The sequence below is a fragment of the Lepidochelys kempii genome, chromosome 7 (assembly GCF_965140265.1).
Source record: "Lepidochelys kempii isolate rLepKem1 chromosome 7, rLepKem1.hap2, whole genome shotgun sequence".
In the NCBI taxonomy this organism is placed as follows: Eukaryota; Metazoa; Chordata; order Testudines; family Cheloniidae; genus Lepidochelys; species Lepidochelys kempii.
Genome location: NC_133262.1, coordinates 30,592,882 through 30,610,515, shown reverse-complemented (window position 1 = coordinate 30,610,515; position 17,634 = coordinate 30,592,882). Strand labels below are relative to the sequence as shown.

At 49.1% G+C, this 17,634-nt stretch overlaps 1 protein-coding gene across 1 annotated transcript; it reads left to right on the top strand.

Moving 5' to 3' along the window:
* The first annotated feature begins 4,792 nt into the window (after positions 1-4,792).
* On the top strand, positions 4,793-13,963 carry CST6 (cystatin E/M). Its single transcript, XM_073351689.1, has 3 exons — positions 4,793-5,052; positions 11,590-11,715; positions 13,575-13,963. Exons 1-3 carry the CDS (start codon positions 4,831-4,833, stop codon positions 13,662-13,664), a joined length of 438 nt encoding a protein of 145 aa, XP_073207790.1. The 5' UTR covers positions 4,793-4,830; the 3' UTR covers positions 13,665-13,963.
* The last annotated feature ends 3,671 nt before the right edge of the window (positions 13,964-17,634 follow it).

Below are 17,634 nucleotides of genomic sequence, written 5' to 3'. Positions count from 1 at the left end.
TCACAATCTATTACAATCCTTTGAAGGGGTCAACAAACGTGGACAAGGGTGATCCTGTTGTTGTTGTAGTGTATTTGGACTGACAGAAAGCCTTTGATAGGTCCCACACCAAACACTCTTAAGCAAAGTAAGGAGTCAGGGGATAAGAGGGAAGGTCCTCTCATGAATCAGTAACTGGTTACAAGACAGGAGACAAAGGGTAGGACTCAATGGTCAGTTTTCGCAGTGGAGAGAGATAAATAGCGGTGTCCCAGGGGTCTGTTCTGGGACCAGTCCTAGTCCACATATTCATAAATGATCTGGAAAAAAGGGTAAACAGTGAGGCGGCAAAGTTTGCAGATGATACAAAACTACTCAAGGTAGTTAAGTCCAAAGCAGACTGCAAAGAGTTACAAAGGGATCTCATGAAACTGGGTGACCGGGCAACAAAATGGCAGATGAAATTCAATGTTGATAAATGCAAAGTAATATACACTGGAAAACATAATCCCAACTCTACATACAAAATGATGGGCTCTAAATAAAGAAAGGAAAGAGCAAGAACTTGGAGTCGTTGTGGAAAGTTCTCTGAAAACATCTGCTCGATGTGCAGCATCAGTCAAAACAGCAAACAGAATGTTAGGAACCATAAGGAAAGGGATAGATGAAAGACAGTAAATATCATAATGCACCTATAAATCCATGGTATGCCCACATCTTGAATACTTCATCAAGTTCTGGTCACCCCATCTCAAAAAGATAGATTAGATTGGAAAAGGTACAGAAAAGGGCAACAAAAAAGACTGGGAGTATGGAAGAGCTTCCATACAAGGAGAGATCAAAAAGACTGGGACTTTTCATCTTGAAAAAGAGATGACTAAGGCGGGACACAGTAGAGGTCTATAAAATCATGAATGATTGGAGAAAGTGAATAAGTGTTATTTAAGCCTTCACATAACACAAGAACCAGGGGTTACCAAATGAAATTAATAGGCAGCAGGTTTAAAACAAACAAAAGGAAGTACTTCTTCACAAGATGAACAGTCAACCTGTGGAACTCCTTGCCAGTGGATGTTGAGAAGGCCAAAAGTATAACTGGTCTCAAAAAATAATTAGATAAGTTCATGGAGGATAGGTCCATCAAGGGGTATTAGCCAAGATGGCTAAGCCTCTGATTGCCAGAAGCTGGGAGTGGATGACAGCAGATGGCTCACATGATGATTGCCCTCTTCTGTTCATTCCCCTGAAGCATCTGGCATTGGCCACTGTCAGAAGACAGGATCCTGGGCTAGATGGACCACTGATCTGACCCAGTTTGGCCATTCTTATGTTACATTTCTCAGTAAGACTTTTGATACTGTCTCACATGGCCTTCTCATACGCAATGGTTCACAATCAAGCTGGACGTGTATAGCAAGTGGGGTCCCACAAGGATCTGCCCTAGGTCCAATTCCATTTAATATCTTAATTGATAAATTGGGTAATGGCATAGAGAGTGCACTTGTAGAGTTTGCAGGTGATAGCATGCTGGGAGGGGTTGAAAGCTAAATTTCCTGTAAGCTGCGCGGCTGTGTAGCGCCCTATTTAGCACTGTGCAGGTGCTCAGGGAACCCGCCTGGGAACCTGCTGCGGCCAGGGGAGGGGCACCGCTGCCCCAGCCCCAACCTAGCCCAGCCCCTAACCTGCCAGAGCCGGGGAGGCCCCCTGGCCCCAAGTATTCCACGGCCCGGAGCTGTTGCGGCCAGGGCTCCCCTACCCTGGCCCGAACCTAGCCGATGTGGCATGGTGAGGCCCCAGCTGCAGACAGGGCAGCCTGGTCTGGCCCCAGCTGCAGCCGGGGCAGCCTGGCCCAAACCCAGGTTGCCCTGTCAGGACCGAGTTGCGGTGGCCTGGCCTGATCCCAAATCCGGGCAGCCCAGCCCAAACCCAGCCACAGCTGGGGCAGCGGGGCCCAAATGGCCCGACCTAGACCCAGCCACAGCCAGGGCGACCCAGCCCAAACCTGGGCGTCCCAGCGTATACCCAGTCTGAACCCGGGCGTCCCGGCCCGTACCTGTTGCAGTTGGAGCTCCCCTCCCTGAACCCAGCCCCGGCCTGGACCTGCGGTGGCTTGGGGAGGGGTGCCTATCCTGCAGCCCCAGCCTGTCCGGCACTATCTTGGTGCATATAACAAAATTCATTCCACACATGGGTGGGAAAAATTACAGGGAACGCTGGTTATAAATGCTTTGGAGAACAAAATTAGAATTTCAAAATGAACTTGACAAAGTGGAGAAATGGTCTGAAATAAATAGGATGAAATTCAATATGAACAAATGCAAAGTACTATTCTTAGGAAAGAATAATGAATTGCACAAATAAAAAATGGGGAAATGACTAGCTAGGAAGGAGCACTGCAGAAAAGGATCTGCAGTTATAATGAATCACAAACTAAATATGAGTCAACAATGTAATATTCTTGCAAAAGAAAGCAAACATCACTGTAGCATGTATTAGCAGGGGTGTTGTAAGCAAGATAGGAGAAGTAATTCTTCCACTCTACTCAGCACTGATAAGGCCTCAGCAGGAGTATTGTGCCCAGTTCTACCTCACTTTAGAAAAAATGTGGACAAATTGGAGAAAGTCCAGAGGAGAGCAACAAAAATAATTAGGGATCTAGCGTACATGACCTATAAGGAAAGATTGAAAAAATTGAGTTTGTTTAGCCTAGAGAAGAGAAGAGAAGACTGAGGGGGGACACGATAGTATGTACAAGGTTGTTATAAAGAGGAGGGTGACAAGATTGTTCTCCTTATCCACTGAGGACAGGACAAAGAGTAATGGGGTTAAATTGCAGCAAGGGAGATTTAGGTTAGATATTAGGAAAAACTTCATAACTGTAGGAGTAGTTAAGCACTGGAACAAATTACCTAGGGAGGGTGTGGAATCTCCATCACTGGAGGTTTTTAAGAACAGGCTATATAAACACCTGTCAGGGATGGGGTAGATAATACTTAGTCCTGCCTCAGTGCAAGGGACAGGACTGGATGACCTAATGAGGGCCCTTCCAGTTCAGCATTTCTATTATTTCTATTGACCCCTGTTGTGGTGAACAGGGAGAAGAGTGGACCAGACACAGCTGCTTGAGAATGCCAGATGGGTAGAAATTTCATGGCTCTGTGCTGTCATCTGTTGGTCAGAGAGGGGGAATGACCGAATGGGCCTTATTTGCATGTCTGCTAGGTCTTCCACCCCAGCTGAGCCCAAGCTGTAATAATCACTGGTGCATCCCAGACATCCTTTCCTTTGAGGGCCGGAGATGGACTTGTCTGAAGCTTGGTCTGTGCCAACTCTGGACAACCATGGGGAGCAGCGGACAAGGGAAGCAACTAATGTTAGACATAGACGGCATTACCTCATTAACCACTCACAACGGTGAGAGGACTGAAGTTAAGGCACCTAAAGGTGGGGAGTCTTACCTAATAGATGGTGTTGATTCACTAACTGCTGGCTTTCCCAAGTTTCTTGTGTGTCCCGCACTCCCAATAAAGCCTTTAATCTTTGTGTTTTAAACCCTACACTTGGTGCTTATATGGGGGAGGTATAAGGGTGCCCGGGGTGGTAACTTTCCTGGGTTTCTGGGTGAAGGCTTGAGCCAATGTTGTTCAAGCTTTCAGAAGGAAGCCCTGGATAATTGAACCCATCTCTTTTGGATGGTGACACCTGGCAGATGGGCTATCTGTAGGAAATATGTCTCATCAGAGCTGATTTCATTCGTTGAGGAGATTGTAAGTTTGGTTGATAGAGGTAATGGTTGGTTGTAGATGGAATGTACTTAGACTCGTGTAAGGTGTTTGACTTTATACCATGACAGTCTGATTAAAACATTAGCAATACACAGTATCAATAAAGCACACATGAAATGGATTAAGAACTGGTTAACTGACAGAACTCACAAAGCCTTTCTAGGCTAAACAAACCCAGTTTTTTAGTCTCCTCTTGTAAGATCAGTTCTCCATTCCTCTGATCAGCCTAGGAGCCTTTCTCTGCAGCTGGGCCAGTTTGGATTCCTTTTTCTTGGCCATAGGTGACCAGAGCTACATGCAGTATTCCAGATGAGGTCTTCCCAGTGCCTGGTCCAATGGCATTAAAACTTCCCTTTTGCCACTGGAAAGCTCTTGCCTAATACACTCTAGGACTGCATTTGCCTTTTTTTCATGGCTGCATCACATTGGTGACTCGCAGTTATCCTGTGATCGACAAATACGCATCATCATACAGTTATCCTGTGATGTCCTCTATTGTTTCCAACTGACGAGCTTACGTGGAAATTCCCATTTCTATTACTCCAGTCCTCAGATTTTGTTCTTGTGCAATATTCTGAAGGTGGGATGGCTAAGGGCAGAAGGGAGGAGCTGGGGTAACCGGTCGGGGTCAAGACGGGCAGATGGCTGGGGGGAGGGGTAAGAGCAGAGGGAAGGAGCCAGTCTTGCTGCAGCTGAGCTCAGAAGCGAGGAGGATACCAGCTGAGCACCCAGCTAAGGGGTGTCCTGGCTCCTTGCTGCCTCCCGCCCCGCCCCGCCCACATTCATTAAGGGCCCCCTCTGCTTTCCCCCCATAACTCCAGCGCCGGTAGCCCAAGGATGCTGTAGGTGTCACAGCAAGGGGCAGGTAGGAGGACACTGGGGGTGGGAGGCAGTACCCACAAGCGTATGGGGCACTTCTCCCGAGTGCTAGAGGCAGATAGGAGGGAAGGAATCAGGGCAGGTGGGGGCCACAGGGGCGGGGCTAAAAGGAGAGGCGGGGCTAGCTGGAGAGGCGGGGCTAGTGGGGCTCTCCTGGGGGCGGCGCCCAGGCCTCTCATTCGCAGCAATGCCGAGCGCCGGAGTGAGCGTGTGCCTGGCGGCGCTGTGGCTGCTGCTCCTGGCGGGGCGGGGGCTGCGCGGGGAGCGCCTGGTCGGGGGGCTGCAGGAGGTGCCGGTCTCGGATCCCGGGGTGCAGGCGGCTGTGCGGTTCGCGGTGGAGGCCTATAACCGGGCCAGCAACAGCCTGCACTACTCCCGGGCGGAGCGGGTGCTGCGGGCTCGCAGCCAGGTCAGGAGGGCCGGGGCTGGAGCCTGCTGTGGGGCAGCGCTGCAGCCGGGGGTGCGGGTGTCCGGGTTGGAGCTGGGGCAGGGGTGGATTCGGGGTGGGGTTTGGGTCCCCTCGGAGAGCCCTGGATCTGACGGAGGACGGAGCTGGGTATAGGCAGGGGGCAGGGACTGGGCCCTGGAGGAGTAGGGGAAGCCCCACAGCCCGGTGGGGTTCAGGGACTGGGCCTGATGGGGGGCAGAGGTGTGGGGGGCTGGGAGGCCCTTGTGGCCAGGTAGGGGACAAGGATGCTGGTTATGGGGTGGCAGGTTGCAGGGAGGTGTCCTGTGAGAGCAACTTTTGTCGGCGCACACACACTGCTGATCCATGGGGCGACGACCAAGGATTCGTGCTAACTTCTTCCGTGACAGCCCAGTGTCTTGCCAGTCTGGGTAACCACTGGGGGAGCCCTGGACCCTGCAAGTCCTCCTCTCTCTGAGCCCCAGTGTCTCAGCTTCCTGTAACAAAACCCAGCTGTAGCCCACGGGCTGTGGAGAAAACCTGGCAAAGAGGAGCATAAGCAGACAGGATGCATATGGGGCAGACCATGGTGGCACCCACTTTCCTGTGCCACTATTTTGTACACGTGTGACCCTGTATCTGAGCCCACAATCTCCGCTCCCACTGAATTACATCTCTAACCCTCCTGGCTGTGGAGAGACCCTTCCCGGAGTGAGTACCAGCGTGGGACTGTCGGGATCCCCATGCAGAGGGTCGTGAGGAAGGGCATTGGTTGGCATCCATGCACCCTGTGTGCCAGAACCTCAGCTCTCATCTAAAATAAAATAATTGTCTCTAGGCCTCCTGCCTGCAGACTTACTCGCCTTCTATGCTTAGGGTGTAACACAGGCCAGGAGGGCGGGAGAAGTGAGTATTGGCTGATAGGCCTATTATTGCTGTATCCAGACAGCAAGAATGCTGCTTTGCAGCAAGGGCATTACCAAGCACCTTGTTTGCCTAGACCCACACCCTGCCCTGCTTCTCTCCTAGTCACCTGGCCACGCAGGCTCACTCCCATTGCCACTGGTTCTCTTCCACCACTGCTGAAAGCACCCAATGCAACAGGGGTTTTGTGGGGGCTCCCCATTTGCTGTCTGGGATATAGTGTGTGTGTGCTCTCCTGCTGATGCTGTGCAAGACCCCGTCTGGGATCAGGGGTGAAGGGGGGCTCCTGTTGTGCTGGGTGGGACCCTGGCTGGGATCTGATGGTCAGGGTCCCATGCACTCTCTTCCCTCTGCCTCTGCCCACTCTGGATTAGCTCACAGTATGTCAACTCTTGGTTGTGTACATGAAAATCTAACTGTGCTGGAGGAAGAAGGCATGTATGATGATGGATCTGGTCTAGGACTGTCTGATCTCATTGTGAGCCCTGATCTCCCTAGAAGGAAAAGTCACAGTTGTTATTGGTGTTACACTAGTGCCTAGAAATCTCAGCTGAGATTGGGGAGGCCCCCCCATCATGTCGGGTGCTATACTGGTTACCGACTAAGATTGGTGGGAGGGCTTGTAGGGGTGGGAAGTTCCCCATCTCCCTTCTCTCTCAGTCGTCATGGTTGTATCCTTCCATCCTATCTCCTCTTTTTCTCCTCCGGTCTAGCGTGAACAGTGCCGGTCCATGGTCTCTTTTTGTGAACTTGTGTACGCTGACCCTGTGCCCTCTTGCTCTCGGAAGCTGGTTTTCACTGAGATGGGTTGTAGCCATCTCATACTGGGCAGATGTGATCTCACAATAGAATATTGCTCCCCACGGAATGTTGTTTACAGCTCTCCAGCGCATAAGGCTCCGAAGAACCAGCCCAGCGAGAAACTGCTGAATTGGAATTCATTTGCAAATTGGATACTATTAATTTAGGTTTAAATAGAGACTGGGAGTGGCTAAGTCATTATGCAAGGTAGCCTGTTTCCTCTTGTTTTTTCCTACCCCCCCCCCCCAGATGTTCTGGTTTAACTTGGATTTAAACTTGAAGAGTGGTCAGTTTGGATGAGCTATTACCAGCAGGAGAGTGAGTTTGTGTGTGTATGGGGGTGGGGGGGATGTGAGAAAACCTGGATTTGTGCAGGAAATAGCCCAACTTGATTGTCATGCACATTGTGTAAAGAGTTGTCACTTTGGATGGGCTATCACCAGCAGGAGAGTGAATTTGTGTGGGGGGGTGGAGGGTGAGAAAACCTGGATTTGTGCTGGAAATGGCCCACCTGATGATCACTTTAGATAAGCTATTACCAGCAGGACAGTGGGGTGGGAGGAGGTATTGGTTCATATTCTCTGTGTATATATAAAGCCTGCTGCAGTTTCCATGATATGCATCTGAGGAAGTGAGCTGTAGCTCACGAAAGCTTATGCTCTAATAAATTGGTTAGTCTCTAAGGTGCCACAAGTCCTCCTTTTCTTTTTGCGAATACAGACTAACACGGCTGTTACTCTGAAACCTTTGATAATGGTTACTTTGGGCTTCTGTGATGCCTTTTGTCCAAGGCTTGCAGTATGGGGACAAAAGCCCAGATTCTCACTGGGAGCATCTCTGTGCTTTCTTCGCCATGTCTCATTAGCCTGTGACCGTGGACTTGCTGGTCCGATTCAGCCACCGTTGGTTTCTTGGAGGGGTGAGAGGAGGAACTGGGGAGGGCTCCGTGAAGCGCTACAAGAACAATTGAGGGTCTTGATTCCTGGAACACAGTGACACTGAAAAGGACTTATGAGGTGTGTAGGAACATGAGCTCCCAGTGCGATGCTGTGGCTAACAGGGCTAATGTGACCCTTGGACATCAAAGCAGAGGAATAAGCAAGCAGGAGTAGGGTAATGCTATTACCTCTGTCTACGGTGCAGGGTGGATGTGATTTAAATCATGATTTAAATCACTAGTCAGGAAGACTTGATTTAATAAAAGTGCATTCTTGTTGGTTGGTATAACCTTAATATATATTCTTCACAACTCGGAGATAGATGTAGCTTTCATTTTTAGAAGGTACACACTATACATTTTTAAACAGTGATTTATTTTGAAAACTTTTCAGATTAGTTTTACAGCTATCTCAGAAAATGAATGATTGTTTGGTTATTTCATTTACCAAAAGTAATTGAAGCAGATATTTATGAAGTCATTGGGAGGTGAACTATAACCTGTTGAATTGGAGAATCCTTAATATTTGGAGGATTTTCTTGCCATGCTGTATTAGGAGGAGAACATCACCAGACAGACATTTAAATTGTTTTGTTTAACTAAAACAACAATGTTAAGTATTCTGGATTTTTTTTCTTCAACAGTAAACATGCTATTTTAACAAAAAGCCGTATGTCCCTCGCTTCTCACATTTATCTCCAGACTTCTTTTCCTTGTCCAGATCTATTCCGCCCCCAACAATCTTCTATTCATTGAACTTTTTGAAACTTTGCACTTCTAGAGAGAGGTAAGGGATTGACTCTGTACACAAATTTGCTGAAGGACAATAGAGTTGAAGTCTGTCGTTTCTCACCTCTATATATTTATTTTAAAAACATTTTTTGCTGTTAACAAGCATGTTACTTCTGGAGACCTAAATCCATGGTTTGAGAACTGCAAAACTAAGCATCTCTGATGGTATCTTTTAGACTGAGCACTGAGTCTCATTGGGTAGGTAGAAAGATTAACCTAAATCTGTACAGAAGCCCCTGGAACCCCATAAGATTGGGTCCTAATCCATGAACTGTTGGAACTCATTTACAAAACTTTTCCTAAACATTACATGAATATATTGTCTCATACTATAGAATTTATAATCCCTATTTACATTATAGCTCAAAGACATCTCATCATGGATCTTAATTTAAATTATCTTTAGATAGGTTTTTTCCCTCAAAGCATTTTATCAAAACAATCCAATTTTTTTTAAGTTTTTGTTTTTTAATCATTGATTTTTATCCACCCTGCTATGGTGTCAGTGAGACCACTACCGGGTACTGTCTGGTTCTGGTGTCTACCCTTTGAAAGGGTATCGATGATTGGAGAGAACTCAGAGAAGAGCCACAAAAGTGATTTGAGGGCTGGAAAACCCAGTATTTAGTTTCTCTAGGAGAAGGTGAATAGGTGATTTGATCATGGTCTGCAAGTACCGCCATGGGGAGGAGATTGCTGATAGCGGACCTTTTAACCCAGCGGACAAAGGCAAAATGAGCCCCAACAGCTGGGAGCTGAAGCTGGACAAATTCAGACTAGAAATAAGGTGCACATTTTTAACAGGGAGGGAGATTAACCATTGGACCAGCTGACAGAGGGATGGGGTGGATTCTCCATCGCTTGGAGCCTTTAAACCAAGATGGGATGTCTTCCTACAAGACACACTACCGCTCAACCAAAGGGTGCAGAAATGGCTGGGGGAAACGCACAGGCCTGTGATATACAGAAGGTCAGAGATGATCGGGATGGTCCCTTCTGGCATTAACGTCTAGGGTTCCCTGCTCCACCAGTTTGAGAAATTCCCTACGGAGTGAACAGTCAGTTTTGGTGCTAAGCTTCCCCATATTAGTGGAACGTGGGCAGAGGCATGCAGTGGAGTTTGGGGCCATACAAACAGGTGGCATAAATACAGGTGCATGCTGCATATTGGCAAGTGGGTGTAAACCACCCACTTGTGGTTGGGCTCTCTAGCATCTACCTGCTCCACTGGAAGGGGAAGAGCTGTAATAGGGACATAAGCTGGAACAACAGGTTGCTGCTTGCATCATGCCTCTTGTATCCTCCTGGTTTTATTTCCTAGTTACACCCTCCCTTCCCACCATGTCCACCTATTCTATGTCTTAATGCTCACTTGTCTATGGAAAGTCTAACCTATACCATGATGATTGAGCTGATCTGGGACTGTCTTGATCTCACCAGGTTCTTTCTAGGGGAGATCTGGGCTAAGTAGGCAGTTATTATGGTAACACCTAGAAGCCTGGGCCAAGACAGCCCCCTCCGTGCTGAGTTTGTGGGCCCTGGTTGTGCCACATGCCGCACAGACACAGAGTGAGAGACAGCCCCTGCCCTGAAGAACTTCTAACCGAAGTAGGCAAAGGGTGGGAGAGGAAGTGGGGGTGCAAAGAAGGGAAGGAACTTGCCCAGGGTCAGTGGCAGAGTGGGGACTAGAACCCAGTGATCTGATTTCCAGCCCAGTGAGCTGTCCCCTGGGCCACATTTCTTGGACTCCTCTTTTTAAAGCGCCAGCTCTTTATTGTCACTGGTGCCAGATGGACCCGGCCATCACAATCCATATCTTCCTTCCATCCATCCACAGAAGATGAGGAAGGATTAGTGGAGTGGCACCTAGTGCTGAGGACAGGGCAGTCCTACAGAGCGATCTGTATCGCTTGGGGAGCCAGGCCTGTTCCAACACAATGCATTGTAATGTAGCCAAATGCAAAGTTATACATCTAGGAACAAGAAATGCAGGCTGCCCCTATGGACTAGGAGACTGTGTCCTGGAAAGCAGTGACCCTGAGCAGGATTTCGGGGTTACAGTGGACAAGCAGCACAGCATGAGTTCCCAGTGTGATCCTTGCCTGTGTAAACAGGGGAGTAGGAGCAGGGAGGGGATTTTACTTCTGCATATAGCATTGGAGGGAGTGATACTGGAACACTGAGTCCAGTTCTGAGGGCCACATTTTCAAAAGGACATTGAAAAATTGGAGAGGGTGCAGCGAAGAGCCAGAGAAGTGATCAGAGGGCTGGGAAAAAAATGCCTGATGGTGAGAGACTTAATGAGCTCAATGTGATTAGCTTCTAAAACAGACCAAGAGATGCCACGGTTATGGCTATGATTTAGGCACGGGTATTTTTACTAAAGTCAAGTACAGGTCACTGGCAATAACCAAAAAGTCTTTTACTAAAAATACCCCTAACTAAATCTTAGGTGCTGGGGAAGTGGGCCGCTGCTGCTCCTGGGGGTGGCTTTTTATTTTTCAGCCTACTCTGAGGAACAAATAGTGCTCTAAATACAGTAATGGTTGAGTGCACTGGAATGGGACTCAAGAGACCTGAGTTTTATTCCTGGCTCTGTTACTGATCTTAGGCAAGTCCCTTTCCCTCTCTGTGTTGTTGTTTCCTCTCCCACTCTGTCTATTGTCCAAGTTCTACAGGTCTGGGACAGTCTTCCATTGATTTCAGTGAGCTTTGGAACAGCCACAGCGCCTGGCATGGGGGCTGCATAGATTTTTATGGGAGGGCAGGGGGAGGAATCTGTGCAGTGCCTGGGAAAAATGGGGTCCTGACCTCAGTCCAGGGGTGGTTTCTGCACAGTGCCTGGCACAAATGTAGGCCCTGATCTCGGTCTGGAGGTGGTGGGGGAGAGAGGCTGTCTGTGCAGTTGTTGACATGATGGAGGCCACAACTGAGATTGGGGGGGCCTCTCAAGCACTACCCTCTGCAAACAGAACAATTGCAGTTTGTGGAGCTGAAACTCTTGATTCCTCAATTTTCCACTGTTGATCAGAAGTGGGAAATGTCTAGAACCTTCCTCACTCTGGGAATCTCTGCTCTTGTTCCAGGTGGTGGCTGGCATGAAATACTACCTGACCGTTCAGCTGGTGACAACACAGTGCCGGAAAAATGGGGCAGGCCTTGGAAACGGGGATGTCAGCACATGCCCCTTACCGCCAGCATCAGAGCAACAGGTGAGCAGAGAAAACTGCATAGCGTCTAGTTGAGGTGTCAACTTTGTGTGGGCTCAGTTCTGTCTTGTGAGGTCAGGGATCCCTGCTTGGCATGGAACTTATTTGTAGAACCACAGCACCTACAAGTTCCAGTCATGGGCCAGGACCCCATTGTGTTCAGTGCTGTACAAACAGAACAAAAAAAAAGCCCCAGAGAGCTTCCAATCTAGGTATAAGACAAAAGATGGCAGACAGACCGGGGAGCCACAATTGGACAGTGGCCTCAGCACACCCGCAGTCTGGCTGTTGAATTTGTTTTTGTAGGCATCATGGTAGAGGAGAACTTTAAGGAAGTATTTGAAGGAGGGTAATGCGATAGCTTTGCAGATGTGTACGGGGAGCTTCTCCCAAGCAGGAGGGACAGCATCTTGAAACATCTGGAAAGCAACACCTTTAGGTGGACTTGGGTTACTTTGGACGATTTAGAGTACAGGGTGCTGCACAACACCTCTTACCTCGGGCAAGTCCCTCCCACTTCACCGTGCCTGTTTCCCCTGCCCACCCTTCATCTATTTGGATTGCAAGTTCTGTGGAGTAGGGATTGTCAGAACCTGGCACAGTGGGGCCATGATCACAGGTAAGGTTTATGGGTGCTAGTGTAATATAAATAAGCTTAGGGAGTATCTCAGTCTTCAAGTGGATACATCATAAGTTTTGTGTTAACAGTGTCTCAAAGCTTCATAGTAATTTAAAATAATGAAAATGTTTCTAATTTTAAAACAAGCCCCTAGCAATCCAAACACTGGCACTGAATGTAACCAGTGTGTGAAATTGACTTTCCCCAGAATGTAAACAGAAGTGAAACTGACAATTGTAGTTCCTTTTCACCATCCCCCTTGAGAGGAATGGTAATAGTAAAAGGGAGTGTTCAGTTAGGATAACGAGACATCAGATTTTCCTTAGGCTCTCTGGAAAATTGTAGCTCTGTGGTCTAAGATGTCCATAATGGGCTGGTCAAAAGTTTTCCACTGAAATTGTTTGTTCAATGAAAAATTTAGTTTTGGCAAAATCCCAACTAAACTTTGGCGTGTGTGCAAAAAGTGCCCTCTTGCCACAGAAAATATCAATATTTCAGCCATAAACTGAAATATATCCATGCAGAATGGCACCATAGCACTTCATAGGTGTTGTCGTTTGGGGACTTGGGGCTCCTATTATGCTCTGTAAGCCAGGCTCCCTGTCCAGCCTGCATCTCACCGCCACAGACTGGCTAAGAGGTGAATCTTGAGAGATGGAGTCTGGCCAGAGAGTGCAAACTATCAGGGGAATGGGAGATGAGGCACTCAAATTACAACTCTTGCGAAGCACCACAGCGCCATATTGAAATCCAAATAGCTGTTTTTGGCTGAAAGATTTTTGGGGGTTGGATAGTTTTGCCCAAAAGTAGAAATGTTCTGTGGAAGGGAAGCCTATTTACACCCTACCCTATCAGTAGTGACTCGGGTAAGGAATCCTAAATAAAGAAGCCCCCTTTTAACCCGATGGTGCCCTTTGGAGAAAGTAAAATAGGAAACAAAAGACACTTTTAACAGACTGGGTGTATGGGGCATAAATTGACTCGCTGTTAGTGTTGGGATTATCTGAAGCTTTGCATGGGTGCTGGTTTGGGATCACACTGGTAAATTATTAGTTCCCATCAATAAACTACACAGAAGTTTCATACCAGTGCTGCGTGAGTGGGTGCTTTCACTGTCCCTAAAACCTTGGGCCTGATTCTTGCGCTGCAGTGTACCTGGACATAAGCCAGTTCAGCCAGGTATTACAGCAGCCATACTGTGTTTCATGACTATCTAATTGTGGGACGTTTTTCCCCCCTGCAGAAACTGCTCTGTGAGTTCCAGGTCTGGTCCCGTCCCTGGCTCAACCAGACAGAGTTATTATCTGCGAACTGCTCTGTGTCTCGCTCCTAAAACCCATCCCATCTGACGACAGCGAACCGATCTGCCATTGATCGATGCTGCCTGGGGGTCACGCTGGCCCTCCTTCTGTTGCTGCCTCTTCTCTCTAATCCCCATATTCCCCACCAGGTGGAGGAAGATCAGGATCTTAGATCTCCTCCTCTCCCCCAATCAGGGCAGGACTGGAAATGGCTGAGCCATCTTCTGTAGTGTCTGATTGTTCAGCCTTGCTTAATGACCAGACTGAAGCCCTTGGATGCTTTCTGATTTGGCATCCCATATGATGTAGGGAATAAAAGTGATTCACCATGGTTCAGTGGCTGGTGTTTTTCTTCCCCTCAGTTCCTCCATTTCTCTTTCCTGTTGTTGAGTACTTCATAGATTTCGAGGCAATTGTGCTCCTCTTTGCTGACCTGTGAGATGCAGACCATGGAATCTCATCCAGCCCATATCTGGCAGTTGAGCTACAGCATAACTTTTATTTCAGACGGGTATCCAGTCTTGATTTAAAGACTCTTAAGTAATAGCAAATCCACCTAATTCTTCTGTACTCAGTTCCTGATGTATCCAGGAAAAGGGCAGTATCCCTTTAAATATCTCAAGTCCTCCAGGAGTGCCCACAGTCTTCTGAGTTAAAGCAGTCAGAGCAGGGGTCTATACAGAGCTAGGCTTTACATCTGTTCTCAGGCTATCTGAGAACAGGGCTAAGCCAGGAGTTCTGATCCCAGCTACCTTGCACTATGGGGAAGATGAATAAGGTCTAAAAGCCCAGTGGGCTGAACAGACGTGGCAACAGGCAGCTTTGTGGGTCTGGTGGACAGACAGCATGAGCTGGATCCATCTTGAGTTGTGATAAAGAAATGCCTGCTTCCCAAGGTAAAGACAGTGCTGGCCTGACCTGAACGGCAACCTGACTCAGATTGAGCCAAACTGCTTGGAGCTCGATGGACCTTTACATCTGGGCCCCAGGGTGGGGGGCCAGGCTGGTTCAGTGGGGTGGGGACTGGAACATGAGGGGCCTTTCCCTCCTAGAGGCACTCTCTCTGATGTGGCCCAAAGGTGGGGGAGTAGCTGGCTCAGGGGGAGGGGATGGGGGTTCAGGCTGAAGTGGGAGGAGCAGAGGCAGGACCCTGAATATTGGCCAAGGACTAAGTGTGCTCTGGCTCCAAGAACCATTCTGGGCTAGGTGCAGGAATGGCTGGAGGGATGCTCTGAATTGTTCTGCAGGAGGCTGGATTAGACTAGAAGCTCTTTGGGGCAGGCCCCAGCTTTGTTCTGTATCTGTATAGGACCTAGTGGACAGGGTCCTGGCCCGTGCCTGGGGCTGGTGGTTGCTGTCGCCCCCCAGATGCTAATAATGGTCCTTTCTGCCCTTACAATCCATAACACTGCCAGAGACTTGGCTAAAGAGCAGAAATAAAATGAGCCCAAGCGTCATCTACTGGCCACTTGGGGTTACTCTAAAATCTGCAGGGTCTCCCTCAGTTGCAGAGAAAATTCATATCCCACTGCACCTCAGATGTGACCCGTGTATAGGAATAGGGTGGTATCCCTTTAAATAGCATGTGAGCCCACTACCGGTACTCGCTGTGTTCTGTGAGTGACAAGCTGGTGCAACATCCCCACCCCCCCGAGCTGCAGTGGGTACGTAGCTAGGCCTGGCACGTTGTGCACCCTAAAAATAAAATGAGGAGCCCTAGCTGTAATAAAGTGGTCGGGATAGAGTTAATGGGGTTACTCAGCGTATTCTGGGATGGAACTGTGCTCCCCCCCTCCCTCCCTTCTTGCTTTAGCTGCTGGGTGGGGGAGTTTCCCCCCCCAACTCTGTTGTGATGCCCTCCAGTAAAGCAGCAGGTTCCAGCCTGCAGTGCTGGGCGTAGACCTAGTGGTCCTGTGGATGTGGTTTGTTTTTAAATAAAGACTTTCCAGCAAATCAAAAACTCTCTTATTTGTCCTGATCTGTTGGGGGCTTGTACTGTGTCAAGAGCAACAGCAGCACTCTGGGTCCATTTTTTTAAAATGTAAAAACAAAACTATCCCCAGAATAGACCTGACTCGTATCTTGCATTTCTTCTACAAAGCTCTGATTGTTTGTGGACTCCTCAGGCCACAGAGGAAACAACCTGTGTATAATTTGTAGCAGCGGGTGATGGTTGGAGACTCTGGCTTTTTCCCTCACCCCCAGGGGCCTGGCTGGTACAAGGCAAACAGCTCCCAATGTGGCTTGGGGAAGATTTCCATGGTGCAACGCTCCTGCTGTGTTAGTGCCTTTTCAGAGCTCGCCACCCTTGGGCTGACAGCCCTGAGTGGTGGACTTTGGCTCTGTGGGAGTTGTTACTTACAACTTGCTCTCAGTTATATAACACAGTACACTTTCCCACCTGCGGACTTCACAGCAATGGTACATATCATTAATGGGGGGGCAAACAGGGGAAGGAAAACTGGGAGTCCTGCCTTCCAAATCTTTTTTTTCTAACCACTAGAGCCCATCCTCTCTCAGATTCAGGAACCTAACCCAGGAGTCCCAACTCCCAGCTTCCCCATTCTAACCACCAGACCCCACTCCTTTGCTAATCCCAGGGATGGAACCCAGGTGTCCTGGCCCCCAATTCCTGCTTGTATCCACTTGACCCCCCACCCACCTCCTACTCTGAAATAAAACCTGAGAGTTCTGACTCTCAGCTTCCCTGCTCTAACCATTGGACACCACTTCTCTCCTAGATCCAAGCAGAGAACCCAGGAGTCCTGGCTCCCGGTCACGTGGCCTGGGCCGAGGAGTGTTCTACCACCTTTGGGCCCCTGGCTCAGTGTGTGTGGGATCTCAGTTGGACAGTGGTGATGGCCCAGTGCCACCTCAGCCCCGCTGCCCCATCCCTCTAACCTAGTTCATGGCAGAAGGGGCCACATCTGGGGTGGCAATGAAAGCAGACTCAGGTGCCGTGGTGGGGTTTCAGGGTTTACTAGCGCAGGGCGTGCAGCACATCAGGTTACAAGGACCGTTCATACAATGCTGAAGACATGGCAACCCTTCATTCCACCAGGGCCACAGACCCCTGGGATACTCAGCGTGGTGCTTTGTCCCCCTCTAGTGGTGGCTGGGCCACATACACAGGTTGAGGAGCCTGGCAGAGCCCTGGCTTTTAGCTCAGGCAGGAGAGGCTCGTTCATTTAGATCCAGAGGGCACTGGTTTGGTCCCCGTTACTGAAGACCTGCCAGGGGGCAACTTGTATCCCCCCTGCTAGCGAGAGCACTTGACCCCCAAGTGTGTGGGCTTGGGGTGGCCAGACAGAATCACTACTTTGCCTGCCATCAAGCACCCTTTGCCTTGTCTGCACTGGGCAGGGCCTCTCTGGGCCTGGCACTGGGAAGGGGGCCCACTAAGGAGTCCTGGTGGCTCTGCCCAGTGCAAAATCAACCCCCTTGAAAAATCACTGTTTCCTTCCCCTCCACGCAGGAGATAGTCTGAGTCCCTTAGCGCCATGCTCCTGTGGCAGGGCCTGCCAGGTTGGATTGCTGTGTTAGGGCAGGTTAACGTGGGGTGGAGATAATAAGGGGAGACCCTGTGATTCAGAGACTATTTACAGTGTGGGCTGTACACCCCCTCCCCCGTGGTTGCTGACATGCAGGGAAACACTGCCCGGGCATTACAGCTCCGGCTAGGTGAGCACCAGAAAGGGCTGGGGAGTGGCACTGATGGTTATGGGTTTGGATGGGGGCCCAGTGGGAGAAACATAGTTGGAGCTGAGATTTCTGTTCCCAGGTTACCAGCGAGGGGACTGGGAACTTGGACCCTAGCCAGCCTGGCCCATGGGAGTGAAACCTAGAGAGATAGGTGTGTACGAAGGTAGGGAGGAAGATGCATGTGCAGGTAGATAGAGAGATATATGGGTACAGATAGATAGAGGTGTTGTTGGATCATATTAAAGAAGTTCTGTATTAAAATCACAAATGAGTTTGATTCCCCAGAGTTTAAATTCCAGG